The 22,720-nt window shown below is 43.3% G+C and overlaps 1 protein-coding gene across 1 annotated transcript in view; it reads left to right on the forward strand.

The window, feature by feature from the left end:
- AFF2 (ALF transcription elongation factor 2) overlaps positions 1-22,720 on the forward strand; it is a 482,556-nt gene that overhangs the window by 166,182 nt on the left and 293,654 nt on the right. The window contains exon 3 of the mRNA XM_047764620.1: positions 1,183-2,028. Coding sequence (XP_047620576.1) covers positions 1,183-2,028 — 846 coding nt within the window. The remainder of the gene's footprint in view (positions 1-1,182; positions 2,029-22,720) is intronic.

Raw genomic sequence — 22,720 nt, forward strand, 5'->3', positions numbered from 1 at the left:
GGCACTGGCCCTGCTGCCAGATGGCTTCGTGGATGCTGGTAGCCTTCTTTTATATCTTGGGTCAGGATAGTGCAGCCTAGGTGCAAAGAAGTCCTTTGCCCTTCTGAATGCAACAGCTTGTTTGAATAATACCTTTGACAGGCAAAGAGAATAATAAAAAGTCATTTTCAAAGATGAAGGGCTGAGCTTTTTGCAGGCACTTCCAAGTATATGGCTCTCGACAATTTTTTTAGTAATGACAGCCGTGCTTTTCTATAGTACAAAATCCCACACAGAAGCTCAATTTTTTTAAAAAAAAAATCACATCCATTTTGATAGGATTAATATATGCTACAGGGGACGGTATAGCTGACGTGTTGATGGCCCATAGAATGATCTAGTTGCCAACATCACTTTGAAAATCTGACTTTGTTTTGATTTACTTAAGGAACAACTAAAATTCCTGAATAGATTTTACTAAATCCCTGAAAAGACACAGGAGAGCTTGCGTCACTGTTGATGAACAATTGCACCCTTTCGAAGTAAACAGGTGTGAAATGGTGCAAGTGTTCACCCACAGATGAAGATGTAGGCAGACACCAGTAATTTGTAGTCTTGGATGAAAACGAAATCGATTCGCTCTAGTCATAAGTTAGCTCAGTTTGATGGGGTCTAAGCCTATATGCCTGTTCTAACCTGACTGTAGTCTTGATGGCGCAGTTTGACTGACTTCCTTATCCAAAGGGGTGAGACTTTTTCATGGTGTAATGTAGCACAGAGGGCTGGCACGTCAGGAACAAATACAAGTAAAACATTCGAATCCCAGTGATCAGTAGGCACAAGTTGTTAATGACAATGTAGAGTGTGACAGCTCAACTCATTGTACTTAAAATAAGTTATTTTGCTAATAAAATTCATAAGCTCTGTAATTTAAAACTTTTTCCCAATGAGCATGTTTAAGGACAGACCAGGGAATACACAGACGTTAATCACACAGCTCATTCCAAGAGGCTCTTTCAATAGCGTTATTGATTTTTTTTTTCTTACATAGCACATGAAAAATCTGAAATGATATGGCAGCATGAGAATTTTAAAGAACCCTATATGCTAGTCTACTTAGGACATCTGTTTGATACATTAACATTAGGAAACACAAACCTATTCATTCTCTCTCCTCCCACCCCCATCTTTTTGTTATTTTAGACAAACAAAGGTGACGCACTTGCCAACCGAGTCCAGAACACGCTGGGAAACTATGATGAAATGAAGGATTTGCTAGCTAACCATTCTAATCAGAATCATCTAGTGGGAATCCCAAAGAATACCGTGCCCCAGACTCCCATCAACAAAAATGAACCAAGCTTTTTTCCAGAGCAAAAGAACCGGATGATCCCACCTCACCAGGATAACACTCACGCCTCGGGACCAATGCCTCCACCTTCGGTCGTGATACTGAATTCGACTCTGATACACAGCAACAGGAAATCAAAACCTGACTGGCCGCGAGACAGTCACAACCCTAGCATCGTGCCGGCCAGCCAGGCCGGTGGGCAGCCAAGCAAGATGGCACCGACTGCACAGGACCAGCCCCCAGCCAGACTGGAAGACTTCTTTGTCTACCCAGCTGAACAGCCGCAAGTTGGAACAGTTGAAGAGCCAAACCCACCGGCGAAGGAAGACAGTGGAGGGGATACTTTCAAAGAAATCTTTCAGTCCAACTCGCCCGAAGAATCTGAATTTACAGTGCAGACGCCCGGGTCGCCCCTAGTTGCCTCCTCTTTATTAGCTCCCAGCAGTGGCCTTTCGGTTCAAAACTTCCCACCGGGGCTTTACTGCAAAACAAGCATGGGGCAGCAAAAACCAACCGCATACGTCAGACCCATGGATGGTCAGGACCAGGCACCGGACATCTCTCCTACACTGAAACCTTCAATTGAATTCGAGAACAGCTTTGGGAATCTGTCATTTGGATCACTCTTGGATGGGAAACCCAGTGCACCCAGTTCAAAGACTAAACTGCCAAAGTTCACGATTCTCCAAACAAGTGAAGTAAGTAATTTTTAAAGTTTGGTTTTGCTTCTTTTCTTTTTTTCTTTAGTTCATTGCTCTAACCTCTATAATCAAGTATTCACAGCAGCGTATATTTACCTCCTTGAGCCGTAGATAAGAGACTCTTCAAGGTTCTCAGAGTCTGAGTCTTGATCTTCTGTCACTTGTGAGTGGATGAAAAGTTGGAGTTACCCCATAGTCGCAGAGGAAGTATTTGTAGCAATAGTATGTACACATTAATGACAGTGGAGATTGTCATTGGTCATACGCAGCAGGAGATACATGAAAAGATGGTGAGTCACCACCGGCCTTAGCTAACCAATAATCTATCCTAACCATAAAACACAGAAGTACCTTAAGGGACAAGGATGTACAAGTGTGATTTGCTGGAACCCGAAGTGGAAGGCGTTCTTTTAAGAATCTTAGTTTCTTGGGTGCTTGCAGGGCTGTTCCTTGGCAAGATCTTAACACTATCTTCTGTATCCCTCAATCTTCCTTCTGCATCACCTTCCTCTACAGACGCCTACCTAACCTTCCTAGACTGCCTTGATCCCTCCTGTCAAAGCCAAAAGCATTATGCTCAGCCAAAATCCCACTGGGTTTAGAATGACGAAGTGTTTTACCTATCTCAGGAATCATTGCCTTGTAAAAGAGAAGTCCAGAGGGGCCAAAGCCTCTCCCAAAGGAATGAATTGCTAATGATGGGATCCCAGGCCTTGGGAGCCCTGGGTGGGGGGCATATATTGGGTGCCCCTCCGATCCCGCCATGCGAGTGGCTGCCTACTGCACCTCAAGCGCTTGACTGGAAGAAACCGCTGCTTTTAGATTGGATTCCTGTTACTGGTCACTAAAGGCTTGAAAAGACGCAGAGGAAGAAAGTAGGTTGAAATTCTTCCTCGCTAGGAGTCGCAGACAGTCTGTCTGAATTGTGGCAGAGTCCAAGTTTAGTGGTGTCTGAATTAGAGAAGTCTGACCGCATGTGGCCTCTGGCTCTTCTTCCTTTATTCACACTCAGCAGATGCCGTGATTTCAGAGGATGCTGGGAACACAAAGGAAGGGAGGGCTGGGGCTCTTGGTCGTATTCGCTGAACGCATGTTTTGGGCATTGCTCCATCTCTGAGGCCGCTTTGCTGTTTGTGTCGTCATTCAGCTGCTGTTTGTGTCGTCATTCAGCAAGTCTTGTCAGGCTCCCCCCCCCAGGATCTCTCCAGTCTGTCTCCTCTTCACCGTCACCGCCTTCGACGCGCCCGAGAGCATCTCTTGCCCGGCCCGCCTCCTCCCTCGTCTCCCTTCCTCTAGTCCCACATCTCTTTCAAACCATCCCGCATACAGGCCGATCTAACGGGCAGATCTGACCATGTCACTCCCTGCTTTGGGTCCTTCGGTGCCTTCGCGTCGCTTTTAGGAAAAAGTCCCCATTTCTTGGTCCTCTTCACTCTCTGGTTCCATATCCCCTTCCAGACCCTGTGTTTCCCCACTTCCTCACATGCGGATGGAATCCCGGCCATGCGGACCTACCCGGGCTCCCTGTCATGTCACGCCTTCTCCCGCGTCCTTGCTTTTGTGCCTGCTGTGTCCTTGGCCCAGAATGCCTCTCCCTCTCCTCCCTCATCTTCCTCTTGAAGTCCTGCTTCTCCTTCAAGTCTACTCGGTTGTCACTTTCTCTGTGAAGGATCCCGCCAGGCTTAATGACATACTCCTTCCTCTGGGCTTGCCGAGTACCTTGGATTCAGCTTGACTGGCACTTACCTCGTTGTACCGTAGTTATTCGTTGATGCGTCTGTCTCCTCTTTTAGACTGTGAGCTCCCTGAGAGCAAGGAATGTCTCGCTCTTCTCTGTACCCCCAGCGCCTAGTGAATGCCTGGCACATAGTAAACGCTCAATAAATGTTTGTTGAATGAATGAACTTCGAAAATGGTTACTTGACTACATTTTCTAAGCCATAATGTTAATCAGATAACACGAACAAAGGTGAACAACTGCTTGAAAATCCATCCTCAATTATATTTTCTTTTTAACTGTGCTCTGTCTGCCTGTGTCTTGTTCTGTTCTTCTCCTGCATGGTCATTTGGAAATCCTCATCCTAATTTCCACTGGATGACGAATACGAGATTGTGATACTTCAGAAGCAAAAGAAACCTACTTGGAAAGAGAGGGAGTCTCTTGGGAGGCTGGGACATCATTCTTGGTCCTTCTCTTGCCCTGCTATCTGCTGCTGTTCCCTCTTTACATGGCAGTGCCGTTACTCAGGACTGGTCTGGAAATAGCACTGGCTCATCAGGAAGTCTGTCGGCCGGTATCAGCACCTCATTGGCAGAGTGACAGGTCGCAGACCCAGTGAGACCCACTCCGTTGTAATCGTTTCTTTCTTATACAGTCACAACGTGGCTGACCCAGATTCAGAACCGACTTCATGCTTTCGCTCAGCGCTCTGGCACCCCAATGAGAGGTGCATTTCCAAAGAGGGTCTGAGCTGCCATCAGCTCTGGAGATGATGCTCCAAGGAAGAGCCTGTGCGCACATAGCCTTTGGTGATGGTACAAATAGACCTTGGTCGACCTTTGTATGGAAAATGGGTCGGGGGTGCTAAAGGCATGATGAGAGATCAGTGAAGAAAGTACTTATTTTGAAAATAGAGGTCTGGAGGAAGGTTTTGAAGGCGGGGTAGAGAGAAGAAGATTCAGGTTTCAAGGGTAATGTGAAAACCAAAAATAGGAAGAAAGGAAATGAGACGTTAGGCAGCCTAACAGAGAACTTAGAAGGGTGTAGATTAAAATGTGCGTGGAAGTACAGACAGGGTGGAGCATCATGGAGCTTTGAACCTAATGGAATTTATGTGGCTAAAACTCTTACTGAGTCTGGAAATTCACCCTAATAAATCTTGATGCACTTTTCAAAAGCCCTTAGCATTAGAATTCAGCTCCAGTCCCTGGTGCCAAGAGTTCCAGGGCTGGGGTCCCTTGACTAGGGACCCATCTTGGATGAGTGGTAGCATTCCTCTGTGCTATTACTGACAAGGCTTGTCTGTAGAGCAGTCATAGGATTTCTTTGGACTTTTCCCAACTCTTTCCCTGGCTCTCATGACAGGAGGCTCTTGCATGTCAGTGAGGTGCGTTTGGGAGGTGTGCTGCAGTTGAATGACCAGGAAAAATGCACATGCTAGATACACCAATAAGCAGATGTTTTTCTCTTTGTGAGTTGAGAGATCATAAACTGTTATTGAAATGAAATGGGCATATGTGTGTGCCCATAATTGTTTATGTGTCTACACTTGTGTACCTAGTGGGGAAACTTTGTCTCCCACCCCTGAAAATGTCCTTGCTTCTTAGAATTTCTGTATCAGTAGTAAGGATACTAATAAATACTAACTAAAAAGAATACTAATAAATACTAATAGAATCCAGCCAACTTTATTGCCAAAATTCATCTTTTCAATTAAGCATGATTTAAAAAATTATTTATTTAAAAAGCTTAATTTGCCATCATTCTAGGCAACCAAAAAAGAAGGAAAGAAAAGAAAGAAAAAGCTGATGTGTTCTGCAGTTGCACTTAGAAGGATTTTCTGGGAACTGCAACTGAAAACAGTAAAAAAACCTATTTATATCAAGTGGAAACTGATGGTTGCTTGCAGATGGTGTTTTATTAGGAAATGAATTTGTTAATAAATGTAGCTTTATACATGATTTCATTACAGATGTTTTTGCTTACTTTTTCATTAAGATAAAAAATCTGGTGTAGATAGCTTTGCATTTTTGGTACAATTTGTTATTACTATTGTCTGGGAAGCAAATAATTACATGCAAATGAAAGGATCAATGACACGTATTGTTTCCATCCTAACTCAATAAGCTTTTCTTAAGTACAGTATGAACACGTGGTGAGTCAGCACCATAAAGGGTCCTTTGCTTTCCAAGGCACTCTTGTCTGTGACATAAGACTCTCTGAGGCACCAATTTCCTCAAAATTAGGAATCTCTTAGAAGAGTTGAAGGGAATTGATATGAATGGTGGAATTTGGCTTTAGTCTCTTGTAGTGGCTAGCTTTATCAACCAGCTAAAATTGATTGCTCACATTTCTGACTGTGCCTGCCTTGTTTTGTATCCTATGCTGTGAACACTGTGGGCGTAATTAGCTTTAGTTATTCTAGGTTGATAGGAAGCTCAGGTCCCTTGTGTGAAAACGGCAGAGAATGCTCAGAACTTACTACTCACGCACTTGGTACACCCAGGCAGCTGCACAGAAATTGTTGAGGCAGATCCTTCAAAGAACAGAAGGCTGTCCAGCTGCTGTGTGCGACCCATGCTAAGCATTCTTCACTTGATGTACATCATGAATTTATTTTTCTGTCCATTCTTAGGGAAATCAAATGGAATTCCATCTGAGGCTGTAACTGGTTTAATTCCCACCTCATTGCGAATGAATGGAGACACTTTGGAAAGGCCTCATGCTCTCAAGGATGCTGACAGAGACCTTGACCTTAGGCTGTATTCCGTAGACGTGTAGGATCCAGAAAGCTTTGTGTATTCTCTGCCAGTCCATGACCTAGTAGTTGCTTTTTTCTTATGCTTTTTCACTAAGTCTTCCAACTGCTTGGTCTCACTGGGATTAAGATCCGTTTTCCTTACCATACTTCTTCTATATTTCCCCCCACCTTCAGGGTCTCCCTAAGCTAAATGAAGTGAACTTCACTGAGCTGATGCAAGTAGAACACTCACATTCTTTGCAATGAAGAGGCCAGAGATTCTGGGAGAGGATTTAATTAAGAGTGTCGCTTAATAAGACCCCACTTCTGGCCTGGACTTGCTTTGTGAACTTGACAGAGTGATTTTGCCACTGTAGGCCTCCTGTTATATGGGGAGTTGAGATGAGCTCATCAGGGAGGTTTCTTCCAGCTTTCAGTGAATCTCGGAAGGTGTGCCTCTCCTTTGTGCTTAAGCCCACAGTCACCTTGTTTGTAGAGTTATTTCAGCCATTCCCTTCCTTATCCATGCCCTTCTAAGCGTATGTGCCCCAGAATGATGCCAGAGGCATGTGAGCCCTGCCTGCCTCCCTCTTACTGGCCACCCTTCAGAACAGTTGGAGAATTTTTCAGACTGGGTAAAGATGGGCAAACAGGAAGTGGATCTTCTTTGGAGACTGGATACCCATTCGGCCTGGAGTGTTGTTGTATTTCAGCTCATTTAAAAATAAATAAATAAATAGACAGCTATACGCCACATTTCCCTGGAAAACACCAAGCTGTGAACTCAGGAAATAGCCTCCTAATCCTTTTGTCACCACCCACTAACATAATGAAAGATGGAGAACTTCTCTTTTCCCATTACTTCTAGGAAAATATTTTGACAGATTCAGTATGCAGTAAAGTGATAAGCTTTTGTTACGGGTGTTCCAAATCATCCCGTTATCACTGGATATATCGATTAGCTTAGTACATTCTGAGCCAGTCGTAAAAAAACAGACTGCTTGCATTCTGGGTTAAAGAATAAGAAAAACTGACAGGTAGATAACCATATTGATTCAAGCCAAATAGTGGATGCGAAGGGCTTTAGAGAGGAGTTATAAAACTCTTTATGGCTGTTGTAAGTCTCTTAAGTATTTTTTAATTGACATGAAAGCAAATAATCTTTAATTAGCTATGTTTTTAAAAAGCTCTTTGCTTTGGTTACCAAATAGAGTTTATAACCTAGGCGACAATCACAAAAAACTATTACCTTTATACTTACAGTTTGCAGTTGCTTTCATTGACATTATCTTTTAGTCCGGCTTTATTGAAGTCAAATTGACAAATAACAATTGTGTCGTTCGTTCAAGGGGTACAGCTTGATGTTTTGATATCCAGAGACATTGTGACATGACCTCCCCAATCTTGCTAATTGACATTATCCATCAGCTGACATAGCTATCATTTGCGTACGTGTGTACGTGGTGATGGATAATGAAACTTTGTCCCCTTGACCGACATCTCTTCATTCCCCCAACCCAGCTGTCTTATTTTGATTTGATTCTCACAGGACCTGGGATTATCATCACCCCCCACCCCCCTGCTTTTGTCCACTCTTGTGGCATGTGGAAGTTCCTGGGCCAGGGATTGAACCTGTGCCACAGCAGGAACCAGAGCCACAGTGGTGACAACACCAGATCCTTAACCTGCTGAGCCACCAGGGAATTCCCATCATTCCCTTTTCCCAGGTGCAGAAATGTTGTCTCAGAGAGACTAATTGTTGCTCTAGTCACACAGCCGGCAAGCGGCAATGCTGGGTCTAGAACCCAGGTCGGTAGTGCCATCTCCACGATGGCGTTTGGTGTACAGTGTGCTACTCTATATGTATGGGTTAATTTTCTAAAATGAACTTCTCCACTGGCACATGAGGGGCAAGAGAATAATGAGCTGAATCCAGCTTAAGTTGAAATTCCCTTGATGGGTTCATATTTCAAAAATCAGGGGCCAAACCTACCCAAAGAGTAATTTTCCCCGTGGTAGTACAGGTTACACTCATGTGTTTTTCATTTACGAATATGGTGAGAAGTAGTGTTTTTGCAATATTCCTAAATGAGTAACATGTGACACAGCTTGTTAGAGGACCTTTTCTTGGTTCATAAAGTTTCTTAGTTTTTGTCTCTTTGGTAGGATGATTTTAGCAGAATGGTCAGACAACGACGTAGCTAAAACCTGGGTTTATGTGGCTGAAACACAGCCATCCTTTAGGTGAAACTGAGATGTGAATGAGGGGTCAATAAAAAGTGGGCATGTAAAGAATTACTATAGGAGGAGCAAGATGTCTCTCAGATGTTTGAGCTCCCAAGTATATTAATGAAGCAAACTTACAAGATCATCAGATTTCAAGAGGAGTCAGCAAGGAACAGAAAGGATCCCTGGCTTTTATCCATAAACACTAAATGGGTGACTCTCCCTGTACCTCAGCAAGAGAATTCAGGGAACCCATAGACTCCCTACTTAGAAGGTGGTGAGAATACATGAACTTAATATCTGGGAAAGGTCTTTGAAAATGCAACAGAATTCCAGGAACGGGAGATATGTACGTTTTCTGTAGTAGCATAGCGAAGTATCATGAACTGGGTGGCTTAAAGCACCAGACGTTTATTCTCACACAGTTATGGAGGCTAGAAATCCAAAAAGGTCTTGGCAAGACTGAGCTCCTTCCAAAGGCTGTAGAACAGGAGCCTTCCTTGTCTCATCCAGCTTCTGGTGGCCCCAAGCATTCCTTGGCTTGTAGCCACATCACTCTGTGTCCTGTCCTCTTCTTATAGGTATAATTGCATGTCTGGATCCTTAACTAATTACATCTGCAAAGACTGTATTTCTGAATAGTCACATTCTGAGGTTCTTGGTAGACAGGAGTTTTGAGTGGTCCCTATTCAACCCACCAGGAGAGGGCTCATTTTCCACACTGTGCAGATGAGGAATGGACAGAGGCCAGCAGTGTTCATTGTGAAAAAACCCAATCCAGTTCCCAAGAGGGGAGTGAGCATCTGCATCTCAGAACTGAATTCAAGTTTAGTCCGTGAAGGTTCTGAGCCAAATTATCTTTAAGCTCTCTAGTTAGACTGTGGATAAACTCTTAAAGATAATTGTGTAGAAGTGATTTTTTGAGAGTAGTCGGTATAAAGTTTCTTTCTAATTAAGTAATAGAGGAAGAAGAATTTGTCAATGCAGTTGACTTGATTATGAACTAGAACTTAGGTGGGCAGTTTTTTCCGTGGAGTAAATATCTTCAGTTTTGCAGGCCATACGGTCTGTGGCAAATTCTCAACTCTGTCACTGTAGCATGAGAACAGTCATAGACAATATGTAAATGAATGGACATGGCTGTGTGCCAGTAAAATTTTATATGTGTCTACTTAAAGTCAAATAGCCCATATTTCTGTATGCCACAGAATATTCTTTTGGTTTCTTTCAACCGTCTTACAGTGTAAAAACCATTGTTAGCCTGAGAGCCATATAGAAATAGGCAGTTGGCTGCATTTGACTTGCAAAACTTAGTGTGCTGAGTCCTGGGCTATATCCAGACAAAGCCTCAGATGGCAGAAAGCACTGGCTTGCCCTACCCATCATCAGTAGGAAGCTGGCTTTGAGTAGAGCAGGGAGGAAACTGAGTCCCAGAGTCAAAATAGGCGTCAGTCGTGAAGGTAGAACGGGCCAGTGGAGGAGAGGCTCCCCCGGGGCAGCAGGTGAATGGATAAGAAGGCTTTGCACCCAGCATTCGAAACAGTCTTCACACCACAAATCACATCTCCATTTGAGGGGGTTCTCTTTTCTTAGTGACTTGGGGGCAAAGGTCATTTTGTCTTCGTTGTCTTAGAATTGGAGTGGCTAACCCTCAGGATAGGAGACCATTGGCATCCCCAGTCCTAGGCTCAGGATGCAAAGAGATGACCTAGGAGATAAGCACTATAATCTTATCTAGGGAGAAGAACCTGGTCTAAACCCAGCTTGGATTCTGGCATCCTTTATGGATTTCGAGGACTAAAGTGTGTATTGACTTGGGTGTTGGGTGGAAGGGATTTCTAAAGCAAGTCCTCTTGCACAGCCTGATACTTTGGGTAAATGGGGTGAAAGGGCTGATGGTTTGTGGGTGTCCATAAAGGCTCTTCATAGGTAGTGGTGTAGGGTGTTGATGTCTGTGTGTGTGCACACGCTTGTGCCATTGTCCATGGGTCTCTCTAGAGGAACCCGAGAAAGCCAGTGTATTTCTGGGAGGAGAAGCCTAGGGAATGATAGCTTTTATTTATTTATTTATTTATTTATTTATTTAGTCTTTTTGCCTTTTCTAGGGCCGCTTCTACGGCATATGGAGGTTCCCAGGCTAGGGGTCGAATCGGAGCTGTAGCCGCCGGCCTACGCCAGAGCCACAGCAACGCGGGATCCGAGCCGCGTCTGCGACCTACACCACAGCTCACGGCAACGCCGGATCCTTAACCCGCTGAGCAAGGCCAGGGATCGAACCCGCAACGTCATGGTTCCTAGTCGGATTCATTAACTACTGCGCCACGACGGGAACTCTGAGAATGATAGCTTTCTAGGTACTTCATGAAGTTGTAGCCCACCGTCCAGGGCAGTATACAGGTTCTGAGGTGACCTAGAATGAAAGAGTGATTGGAGAAAGGATCTAAACCCTTAGTTAAGGTTTTAAAGGCAAAAGGAGATTGAGCTAAAGCTTCAAGAAGCTAAAATGCATGGGTCAATGGAAAAAAGATGTTATGTCTTAGGCAGATGAAATGGACTGTGTAGAGCCCTGAACGTTGGTGGAATTTTAAGGGTCATGCATCCCATGATATAAGGGTGCCAGGACAGCTCACTGCTTAAAGTATGTACCATCAAAGAATGTTACAGCCATGTTGCAATTTCATTACATAGATTGGTGATGGGACAAGTAGCTGTCGTCTTGTAGTTTCAGGGGTCACCATTCACATAGACTACAATGTGAAGCAGGTTAAGGAGATGACCCTGGCTTTCGAAAGCAAACCTGTTCCTTGACCTTCCTCTGCCTGCCGGCATCTCCTATTCATCCAGGTCTTGATGCAAACATACTGGGGAAGCCAGCTTCCCGAGGGACATCCATAAATGCCATCCCAGCACCTGCTGGAAATGCAGACCAGGATATTCCCCCTGAGTGGAGTCTCACCAAGTGGTCCCTCCTTTGTATCGAGGCACCCAGACTATCCCTCTGCAGCTCTACTCTATGTACTTGGATGAAGGTGGCCCTCAGATCTTTGGGAAGATGGGGAGATCTGACATCCCTTCCCACACAAGATTGATGGGTAAAAAGGACCCATGTCAGAGAGTTAAGTCTGAATCCACAATCCACCTAAAATAAAGCTGGAAGAAAATGGTTCTGTTAGATATTTGAGTGTGACACATAAACAACACAAACAACAGCGTAACATTTCGGGTGGTTCCCATTGGATTAAATGTTATGAATCCGCATGATTTAAATCTGAAAATATTATCATATGCATTGTTGGAAAGATGCATTCAGAGAATGCCTGTAAGACACTGTTTCTTCTTTTATTGATTGATTTTATTTATTCATTCAACAAACTTTGCTTAAGCACCGATTGTGTACCAGCTACCCTGCTGGGAGCTGAAAGACTGAGGTGGTGAAGTCATGTTGCCTGATCTCAGGTAGCTTAAGTCAGGGGATGTGGACCCCAAAACGGAAAACTCACAGTGAAATATAATAGATGGTTGTTCAGTATTCTGTGGGAGCAGAGAGAATGACTTAGAGTGTCTGAAATGTTCAAGAAAGCTTCTTGAAGGAGCTAGGAACTTGAGTGCTAGCTCTTGAAGTGCCATTAGAAGTTTTCTCCGTAAGGAAGTTGGCAGTATGGGCATTTCCCTTAGTATAAACCACATCAAGGTATAAGCGGGCCCCATGATTCCTGGGATTCATGAGACACAAAAGAATCAGTTGTGTTTGGGGAGTTGGGAGGGGAGATTGGGATCTTGGTGTCAGCTCTAGGCATTGAGGAGACTTTTTTTTTTTTGTCTTATTTTGCTATTTCTCGGGCCGCTCCCACAGCATATGGAGGTTCCCAGGCTAGGGGTCCCATCGGAGCCGTAGCCTCCGGCCTACGCCAGAGCCACAGCCACGCGGGATCCGAGCCACGTCTGCAACCTACACCACAGCTCACGGCAACGCCGGATCATTAACCCACTGAGCAAGGGCAGGGACCGAACCCGCAACCTCATGGTTCCTAGTCGGATTCGTTAACCACTGCGCCACGACGGGAACTCCTTGAGGAGACTTTTAATGCTATGAGTAACGCAGATGATGTTTTAGAAAAGTCGTGTTGGAGGTGGAGATGGGCAGGGGAGGGGTCAAAAGGGAGTCACCGGTATGATAGCGCTGGGAAGGTTCGAGGCAGAAAGAAGACAGAGCAGGCTGTTGAAATAATCCAGGCCAGAAATGCTAACAATTTGAATCAGGGCCAATTTTAAGATAGATTTGTAGGGTTGATTTGATGAGATTCAGTGATTCATTAGATGGGCCATCGAGGACAAGCCCATGGAGAGGATCTAAAATGATGCTGAGGTTTCCGCTTGGGCAGCTCATGGATGGTGCCGTCATCACCCCAGATCCTTTTCTTTTGACACCCAAGTCTTCACAAAACAGATAAGTTTCTTCTTTTATCTCTTTAACTGGCATGCTGTCATGATATTATAGGCTTTGAATGTCATGATATTTGATTAATGTTTGTACAGTGCTTCTGGTGCTGAGCTTTCTGCAAAAAAAATCATGATTATTTTCTTATGCTCCAATGAAGGATTTATTTCCTATAAATGGCCTTTTTTGGATTGACCACTTAAAAATTAATATCTTAACTCGGAAAGATTTTATTAGTACTTGAGAGAGCATGGGAAAATATGCCAAATACTTTCTTAGAAATCACAGAAGTGGAAATGACAATTTCCTGTAAGTTATGGAGTCCATTAAATATTAACTTGTGTTTTGTATCTTGTAACTTTTGGAAGTCGTATGAACACATTGCCAGTGGCACTTCTCTTGTAGTCATAGCTGTGGACTTTTCTATGATCTTCCCTGATTTTTTTTCCCTTTAAACTCAAGCTGTCTACACAGAGAACATGCTTACAATGGAGAGTTGGGGTTAACTCTCCATTCCACACCATCCTCCCCTCCTCTCTGCACCCCCCGCCCCCAACCCGCCACCGCCATCCTGAGATATAATCTTCAGTGAGAAAGCACATCTTTTGCTTTTGGTAAACTTGGTGTAGGGTTATTTCAACTGACTGTCTATATAAACTGCTACTTCAAAAACTGTTCAGCTTCATTTCCTTGCCTTTATTTGGTGGGCATGCTCCTTGCCTTTCAGTTCAGGTCATGAATTTAAGGTATGGAGGCAGGAGAAAGGACTAGAATTGAGTTTATGACTTTTTTGGCACCCTGCAATTAGCCTGATTCGAATTGTGTTTTTCAATTATAGGAGAATTAATCATCATATATTTACCTTATCTTACTTATCCACCCCCGTTCTGCTCTACTGTTTAAAATTCTCTCTGTAACGTCTCTAGACTTTCTTCTTTTGAAATTATTCCAAACACAGACAGGTCAGGAGCTGAGAGCCTCACTTCTTTGCAGTGGAGATCATAGAAGCCAAGTATGAGGAGGTCTCACCAAAAGCCTCGCCAGGACCAGTTCCAGAGCTGAGCCTTGAACTCTAGGCTCATAACTCTGTGCATGAGGTTAAAAGAACAAAGCAATCAGCATCTTAAAGGACAGTGGTACAGTTTATAGAAGTAGAGATTCTTGATGCTGGAAGAACTTTGCAAAACCCACAAGTCCTGCTTGGTTTACTAGAAATGCATTAGTCTGCTGTTAGGCTGCACATTTCTCACTCAAGAATGGGAAAGTCCTTGAAAGCCACAGGGGAAGCCTTCGCAGGAGAGGGCCTGTGTCAGTAGCAACCAAGAGCAACGTAGACCTTGAGCAGCCTCCACAACTTCAATACAGATCGAAGTTCCTTAGTTGGGACACTCCGGCAAATATATTACCATGGGACAGAACACCATCTAGCTTCTGTATTTTGACTTCTGAAGGAAAAGGCATCCCTACCTCATAAATATGTTCATTTCACCTTCTGGGAGGAAAAGAAATGGAAACTGCAGCTGCAGGATGTTATTGAATATTCCTGAAATTAGCCTTTCATGTTTGGGGAGATTGAAAGATTGAATGCCAATGCTTTCTACACAGGCGCAACCAAAAAAAAGGGTACTTTCTATGTTTGCTTCCTTACTGTTTCAGCTCTTGCATAGAATGAGTCCAAATCACTGTTAAAAATTGCCATGTGTTGTATAGCAGTGCTTTCGAATGTTCAAAGGTACAGTGGGTTGGGAATCAATTACACACGAGCTACTGGATTGAGTTTGCGGATTTTAATTGTGACATCATTCCTTAGGTGATTTACATCGGTAGACAGAAGTGTATTTATTTCCAGACAATACATGGACATAAAAGCCATATAATAAAACAAGCAAAAACTGTACTTCATCACTGCTGAGAAAAGATTACGGTTAATTATTTTTTAATGGCAATCTGGTAGTAAAGTCAAAGAGGTATAGGGAACAAGAGGCTTCACTAAGAGAAGTTGAAAAATTGCATCTTCATAAATCAAGAGGCTATAGCACTTCGAGCTAGAAATAACAGCGTTGTGCTTCCTGTTTTGAATAAGCCATTAGGCGTTTTTGTCTTTGCATTTCTATTTAATCTGTACAGCATTATTTATTCCAATAATTAGTGTTAACTTTCTTGGCAGTAGGCAATATAATTACCTTTAAAATTTAAATGGGCTAAAAATGCCTTGAGAACATGGTTTAGGAAAACTCTTAATATTTATTTTCAATTGCCTCTTTAATTATTCATTTATGTAGTATTTGAAAGAGAAGAATCTTGAGAAACGGAAGGCCCCTGACAGAATTACGTCCCAGATGAATGGGCTCGGTTTTTCAGTTGGTTGGGTAACATCCTGGACTGCTAAGACGTTAGCGATGCCAAGTAGAAGCTCCACTGCCCATCCACCTTGCCAGTCTAAACAGGTTGCAGCGAGGACAGCCCACGCTGCTTTTGCTTATTCCAACTCACCTTAAAATAGGTTTCCTTTATTACCCCTGCTCCCCTCCCTTCCCAGGTAATGTCACATCCCAAGGGTGCAGGTCACTGAAAGACAGGCTCTGACACCTCCATTCACAAGGCCAGGAGGCAATCATTTCAGCTAATTTGAACATTCTCAGTGCCGTTTATATGACTCTTGTTTTCGAATATAAATATGAAGGTGATTACTTTCTTTACTATATCAATTAATTAGAAAGTAGTTTTTAAGCTTAATAAACCCTGTAATTCTGAGTAAGCGTCCAGAATTTCAGAGCAAATCAGTGTTTCTAAAGATAGAAGGAATCAAACTAGCCTGTTCTGAGCTATTACGAAGAAGAAGAAAAGCAGTCGCAAGGTAAGGTTGATAGTTATTCATTCATTTATTATGTATTGAGCACATCTACATGCATAATGTAGTTTCAATCTTTATCCAGGATCTGAAGATGTTAGAAGGAGAGACCACTGGACTTTTGCCAAGCCCGGTCAGAGTTCTTGGCAAAGAGTAGGTGCTCATTAAACATGTGCCGACTAAAGGAATCCCCCGGAGAACTAAAGCGTCCATCGTTTATCTGAGGAAGTTAGACAAAAATCACAAGAACATGTGTGTTCGGTTGTGTGATAACAAGGTACAGATATGGGTGTATTTTACATGCAGGCTTTTCTTGAGGATGAAGGCTCTGAGCTTGGCCAGCAAACAAAGGTAGGGTTCGGGGAGGTGAGGCTTGCGAGTGAGGGGAATTAGGTGACCGAAGTCCAAGAAGAGAAGGACAAAGAGTTCAGATAAGTAACAAACCGGTCACTAAATCAACCTCATTTGACCTTTGAGGGAGACAAAGCTGGACAAGATTGTGCCCGGCCCCCCACTGTAGAAACTTACTTCTAACAAGGTGACTAAGATACATATTCCAGTAACAACAAAGCAAAGTAAAACATCAGGATCGCGGAGTGGGCAGAGTGCTATGGGAGGCCAGAGGAGGCAGAGGGGCATGCTGGCGGCCGGATCTAGGCTAGGTCTAGGGCAGTCTCGCCACTGCACCCAGGTGCTATAAAGCACTGGGATGAAAGCACTGTTGTTCATTGTCTTGTGTGGCCTTAGACGTTTCTGAGAAGCTGATGAAATCTCAAGCTCCTCTCCCCAGAAGAACGTGCAAGGGGATATACGCAATTGTGTGGCAGTTGCTTAGACTTCTTTGAAAACCGTCTGTGGACCCTCCAGAGAATTCATGTAGCCAAAGTTAAGACCTTGGCATAATGGGATAGAAGTGGCTTTGGAAAGGGGTGGAGGGAGAGCCATATTGGAGCTGCAGCCCATTGCCTCTCGCTATGTGATTTGGGCAAGTTTCTCAAGCCCCCAGACGGGCGGTTTCCTCATCTATAAAACAAGAGCAATAATACTGTCTTCACCCTTTCTTAATCCCACCAATCCACAAACTCTTTGTGCTTTGAAATGACCGCCAGTATATAAAAGAGAAGGAATATCTGGGGCCAGATTAACTGAGACGTATAATCCCACACTGCATTCCCAGGATAATAAGCAAATTTGCGAATCAGCCTTGGATTCTACTTGAATGTTGATCATCATGTGCTGGAAGGGGTGTGTACGTGTATCTGGGTAGGTGTGTGTGTGTGAATGGCAGAACGTTAAAATGGGGTTTTGTGGTCTCTTTGTTTCACCGTCTCCTCCTGAGGGCTTTGGCCTTTCATACTCAGGGAAGCCTGCCGCCATGATCATGTTTTCCCCATGGCTTATTTTGATGTGCTGATGGGCACTTCAAGATTTTGGTAGGAGCATCCATACTCACACACAGACACACACACTTACACCCACAAACACAGATGTATACACATACACACAAAAGCATGTATAACAACAGGACAAAAGCAGCAGGTAACAAACACATACTATAGTTGTTGTACAAACTTATACTGTAGCTTTACAAACATGACATTTAGTGAAGGAATAAAAGGAGGGTGCCAATGGGTGGTTGGGTTTAAAATCAAAAGTTACTCAGCTGGTCATCATACAGGTGAATCAAGTTGGCTTTGTACACTGTGAACGTTTTGATTGCAGGGCTTAGACGTATGTAATCCTAATTTTAAGAAAACTGGTAGAATAAATACTCATTACACAAACAAAAGCTCCTCCATTCAGCTTTTCATTGCTTTGCAGTGATTTTGTCCAACATAAAATGAGTAATTATTTGAAAGTACTTTTAGCACATGCACCATGTGGGCTAAGCCTGTTCCTGACATCTATGGTCCTTTGAATGGAAGTGCCAAAGGCCCCCTGCTACCATGGGCCACAGCCAAGTGTCATGTGAAATCTGAGTCTCACAGGTTACATGAGAAAGAAAGGAGTGCCAGACCAGCCTGCTCCCGAGAAAGATGCGAATTGCAAGCACTAGAGAAGAGCGATGAGGTCTTGTCTGAGACTAGATACCGAGTAGGTATTTTATACCTGTATGTTGGTGACTGGCTGGCTGGATGGACAGGAGGGTGGGTGGATGGATGGATGGATGGATGGGTGGATGGGTGGATGGAAGGAAGATGGCGTGCATTTCAAGCAAGCCTAGTGATTATAGCACGATTAAAATCTTCATAATAGATCAAGGCATGTTTATTCACTTCCATGAAAAAGGAAGCTCTTTTTCAAAACAAGATCCTTATGATTCAGTCTACAGTAGTTAACACTGTATTTTTTAACAAAAAGCTTATCGTTAGTGATCCTAACTTGCCTGTATTATTTGGGTGGTTGTTTGGTTGTTTTGGGTTTTTTTGTTTTGTTTTGTTTGGGAAAATCACAAAGTTGTCGATTTGGATAGGTAGTAATTCTTAAACCTCAGGTCTTTGAGAATTGTGGTGCTCAGGAAGTAGCAGGCATTATTATTTCCATTTTTGTTATTGTTAGGAGGAGGACAATAGGCCTGGAGGGTCAGGGATGAGAGTGGATATGCTTTCCGCCACACCAAACCCTTGCTTGAGGTGAACTTAGTGGAGAGATCCGAGGAGCACTTGGCCATCATCCAGCTGATCAAAGTTGTGGTTTGGGGTCTTCTTGTACTGATCGCACATAACATGGGGCAGGTCACAGCTGTTCTCTCAGCCAAATATTTCTCAGCTTTACAAGAGGGAGAAGTATTCCCTTCGTTACTCTCTGTAAAAGGCTGAGTGAAAATATACAAGGTTATGACTATCCCACTTTTGTATACACTTGTCAAGTGCATCGTGCATGCAAGGTGAGAACTTCCCAGATCTTCCATCTGTCTGTCCCAGCAGAATGACATATATGTTATTCTCCATCGTGGTGACTATAGGCAGGACTCCATCAGTCTACATAGTACCCCATAACAGGATGGATTGACATTTGAGGTTAAATCATCATGTATTGAGCTCTAACTTTGGATGTTTATGAACTTCAAGAGTTGTCCATGTGGAATCACTCTTTCTTTCCACTTTACTTTCTTAGGGATGGAAGCTCTGGAGTGGCGCTGGATTACTGCTCTGTTAATTTTGCTCATGCTACCCTTAGGTGGGTGACACGTCTCTTTAAGCATAGAGTTTATATTGAGGACCTGTGTCTCCCCTCTTGATTGACAAGTTGTAACGGCACTTCTTGCTTGGAAGCTTTCCAAGTCTGGCCGTCCTTCATCCCAGTCAGCCTTTGTCTTGACAAAATACCAGCCCCCGATGCTTTGCCTATTCTTGGTCAAGGTATAGACTTGAGCTCTTCCGAGGGGTGAAAGACTTTCAGTTGGCTTGTCGTCTCTCAGAAGATCACTTTTCTGGGATCACTGGCTTTTGTTGGCTTTTGAGACTCAGGGAGCTCTTTAGAGCAAGTTCTTTTTATGAGGCAACATGGCCCAAGAGAAACATTCTTTCTGTTGACTTTTCATCATTACAGTGACTTTGTGCTCGACATAACATTAATTTTGCCCAGAAGTTACCCTGTGTGAAAGCCTCTGCAAACATTTTAAATGAAGCTAGGCTAATGTACAATCTAGATCTGAAAAGCACTTCAAAATGTAAAGCATTGTCATTGGAGAGGAAGTGATGGAAGCTGTTTTTTTAAAAAATGGGATCGTTATTGTTATAAAATAATTAATGAAGTGGAGTTCCCGTGGTGGTGCAGCGGAAACAAATCTGACTAGGAACCATGAGGTTGCGGGTTTGATCCCTAGCCTCACTCACTAGGTTGAGGATCCGGCGTTGCCGTGTGAGCTGTGGTGTAGGTCGCAGATGTGGCTCGGATCTGGCATTGCTGTGGCTGTGGTGTAGGCCAGTGGCTACAGCTCCGGTTAGACCCCTAGCCGGGGAACCTCCATGTGCCATGGGTGTGGCCCTAAAAACACAAAAGACAAAAAAAAAATTAATGAATATAATTGGCTCTTACTGATCAGAAGCCTCTCAAATTGGTGAGAGTCAACCCTTAGAATTATGGCTTCTTTGAGTACAGCCATGTCCAATAATAGTTTTTATTTTTTTAATTAATTTATTTTTTGGTATTATTACTCTTTTATTTTTAAATTTTTAAATTATAGTTGATTTACAATGTTCTGTCAATTTCTGCTGTACAGCAACGTGACCCAGTTATGCATGTATTAATTATATATATATATACACCTTTTTCTCACAGTATGCTCCATCGTGTTCCATCACAAGTGACTAGATATAGTTCCCTGTGCTATAGAGCAGGATCTCATTGCTTATCCTCTCCAAATGCAGTAGTTTGCTTCTACTAACCCCAAACTCCCCATCCATCCCACTCCCTCCCCCTCCCCCTTGGCAACCACAAAGCAGTTCTCCATGTCCATGAGTTTGTTTCATTTCCTGTAGATAGGTTCATTTGTGCCATATATTACATTCCAGATATAAGTGATATCATATGGTATTTGGCTTTCTCTTTCTGACTTACTTCACTTAGTATGAGAGTCTCTAGTTCCACCCATGTTGCTGCAAATGGCATTATTTTGTTCTTTTTTATGGCTGAGTCATATTCCATTATATATATAAATATATATACTCCATTATATATATCAGACCTTCTTAATCCATTCATCTGTTAATGGACATCATTCAGGTTGCTTCCCTGTCTTGGCTATTGTGAATAGTGCTGCAATGAACATAGGGGTGCATGTGTCTCTTTCAAGGAAAGTTTTTGTCCGCATATTTGCCCGGGAGTGGGATTGCTGGGTCATGTGGTAGTTCTATGTATAGTTTTCTGGAGTACCTACATACTGGTACCTCCACGGTGGTTGTACCAATTTACATTCCCACCAACAGTGCAGGAGGGTTCCGTTTGTTCCACACCCCCCTCCAGCATTTGTTATTTGTAGACTTACTGATGATGGCCATTCTGACGACTGTGAAGTGGTACCTCTTGAAGGAAGCTTTTAGTTGGCCTTTGAATTGATATGTCTAGTTTCAAATGCTGCATATTCCTGCAGTGTTATATGTGAGTCCAAACAGCTTTTGCTGAGCACTGTAATACATTCCTGCAAAACATTTTAGAAGGTGATATAGCAAGTTTGATAAAAGGGTCACCTGTAAGTAAATTGGTAATGACGCAGAGTCCAATTCCTAACCTGGGTCCTCTATTCAGAGCACAAACTCCTATAACCATTCAAAATAGCGCTGAGGGGAGTTCCTGTCGTGGCGCAGTGGAAACGAATCCGACTAGGAACCATGAGGTTGCAGGTTTGATCCCTGGCCTTGCTCACTGGGTTAAGGATCCAGCGTTGCCATGAGCTGTGGTGTAGGTCGCAGATGCGGTGCAGATCTGGCGTTGCTGTGGCTGTGGTGCAGGCCAAACCCAGCAGCTACAGCTCCAATTAGACCCCTAGCCTAGGAACCTCCACATGCCGTGGATGCGGCCCTAAAAAAGACAAAAAAAAAAAATCAAAATAGCACTTAGGCACTTAGAGCAAATATATACCTGGCCACCTACACACCTATTTGATTTTCTGAATGTCAGGGCAGAGCTCCTGAGTTTGAAAGTGTACCTCCGTAAGCGAGTATCAGTTTCCAGAATGAGCACCCCAGCAGCTAGATTGAGAAATGCAGTTGTAATTATTTGGTGAAGTAGAAATCCAGCCATGGCAGCTGCACATTGTCGTACGATGAACTCCAAAGGGAAGTGTCTTCATTTCGACTGACCTCGCCCCCTCTTTTAACCTCAGCTATGTTAGGACCTGCTTTTCCGTGGGCATTATCTATATTATACATGTTTAGAAACCTTTCTGATTTAAGTAGCATAACTTAGAACAGGATTCCAGGTTAGAAATTTCCAGCTAAAGGCACTTCAGCAGGGGCTTAAGTTCAAATTAAACGTGTTAAAACCCCAATCAGAGTCAAATCCGAAGTGAGCCAGGTGACTCTGCACCACAGGCCTGGGCCGTGAGGAGTGATCTGCCAGGTCAGGGCTCGCTCAGCTCCTGGTGCTGACTCCACGGGAGAGGGGGGGTGTGTGGCAGGGGCAGCGGGGGAGGCAGAAGAATCCTGACCAGCGGCTAAGAGGAATTTAATGATTACCCTCGAACACTCGTTTCTTCTTGCATTATTTCAACAAAACGGGGAACGTTTTCAACCTAGTGAGTTACGCCTGTCCCATGGCAAGAATTACTGGAAGATGTGCCAAAGGATCATCTAAAGCATTTGCATTCCTGATTAGCACAAATCAGCACAAATGGTGATTTTTTTTTTCCCCTATGGGTTTAACTTTTTTTTTTTTTTAAATGTTGGGTGAAGTTTTCAGAATTATGAAGACCTAAATGAGAGCCCTGAATTCTAGAATGGCAGACTAAAATCCCATTGGACAAATAGTTATTCTTTTTGTAATGAATAACAACAATTCTGGTGAAATACTGCTGTAGATATGAAGCATTTCTGAGCTCATGATCATGTGTATGTAAGGGTTTGGGAATTTAATGCTCACAATTGCCAAATATTTCCCATTCACTTCATAGCTCCCTCCCGGATCCCTACCAAAATATGGCTTTATCTTTCGTTTTAAAATTACTGTTCTATTTAACTTTCTTATAAACTTTTAGAACTTTAATGCGCAATG

Source organism: Phacochoerus africanus, chromosome X, assembly GCF_016906955.1.
Source record: "Phacochoerus africanus isolate WHEZ1 chromosome X, ROS_Pafr_v1, whole genome shotgun sequence".
In the NCBI taxonomy this organism is placed as follows: domain Eukaryota; kingdom Metazoa; phylum Chordata; class Mammalia; order Artiodactyla; family Suidae; genus Phacochoerus; species Phacochoerus africanus.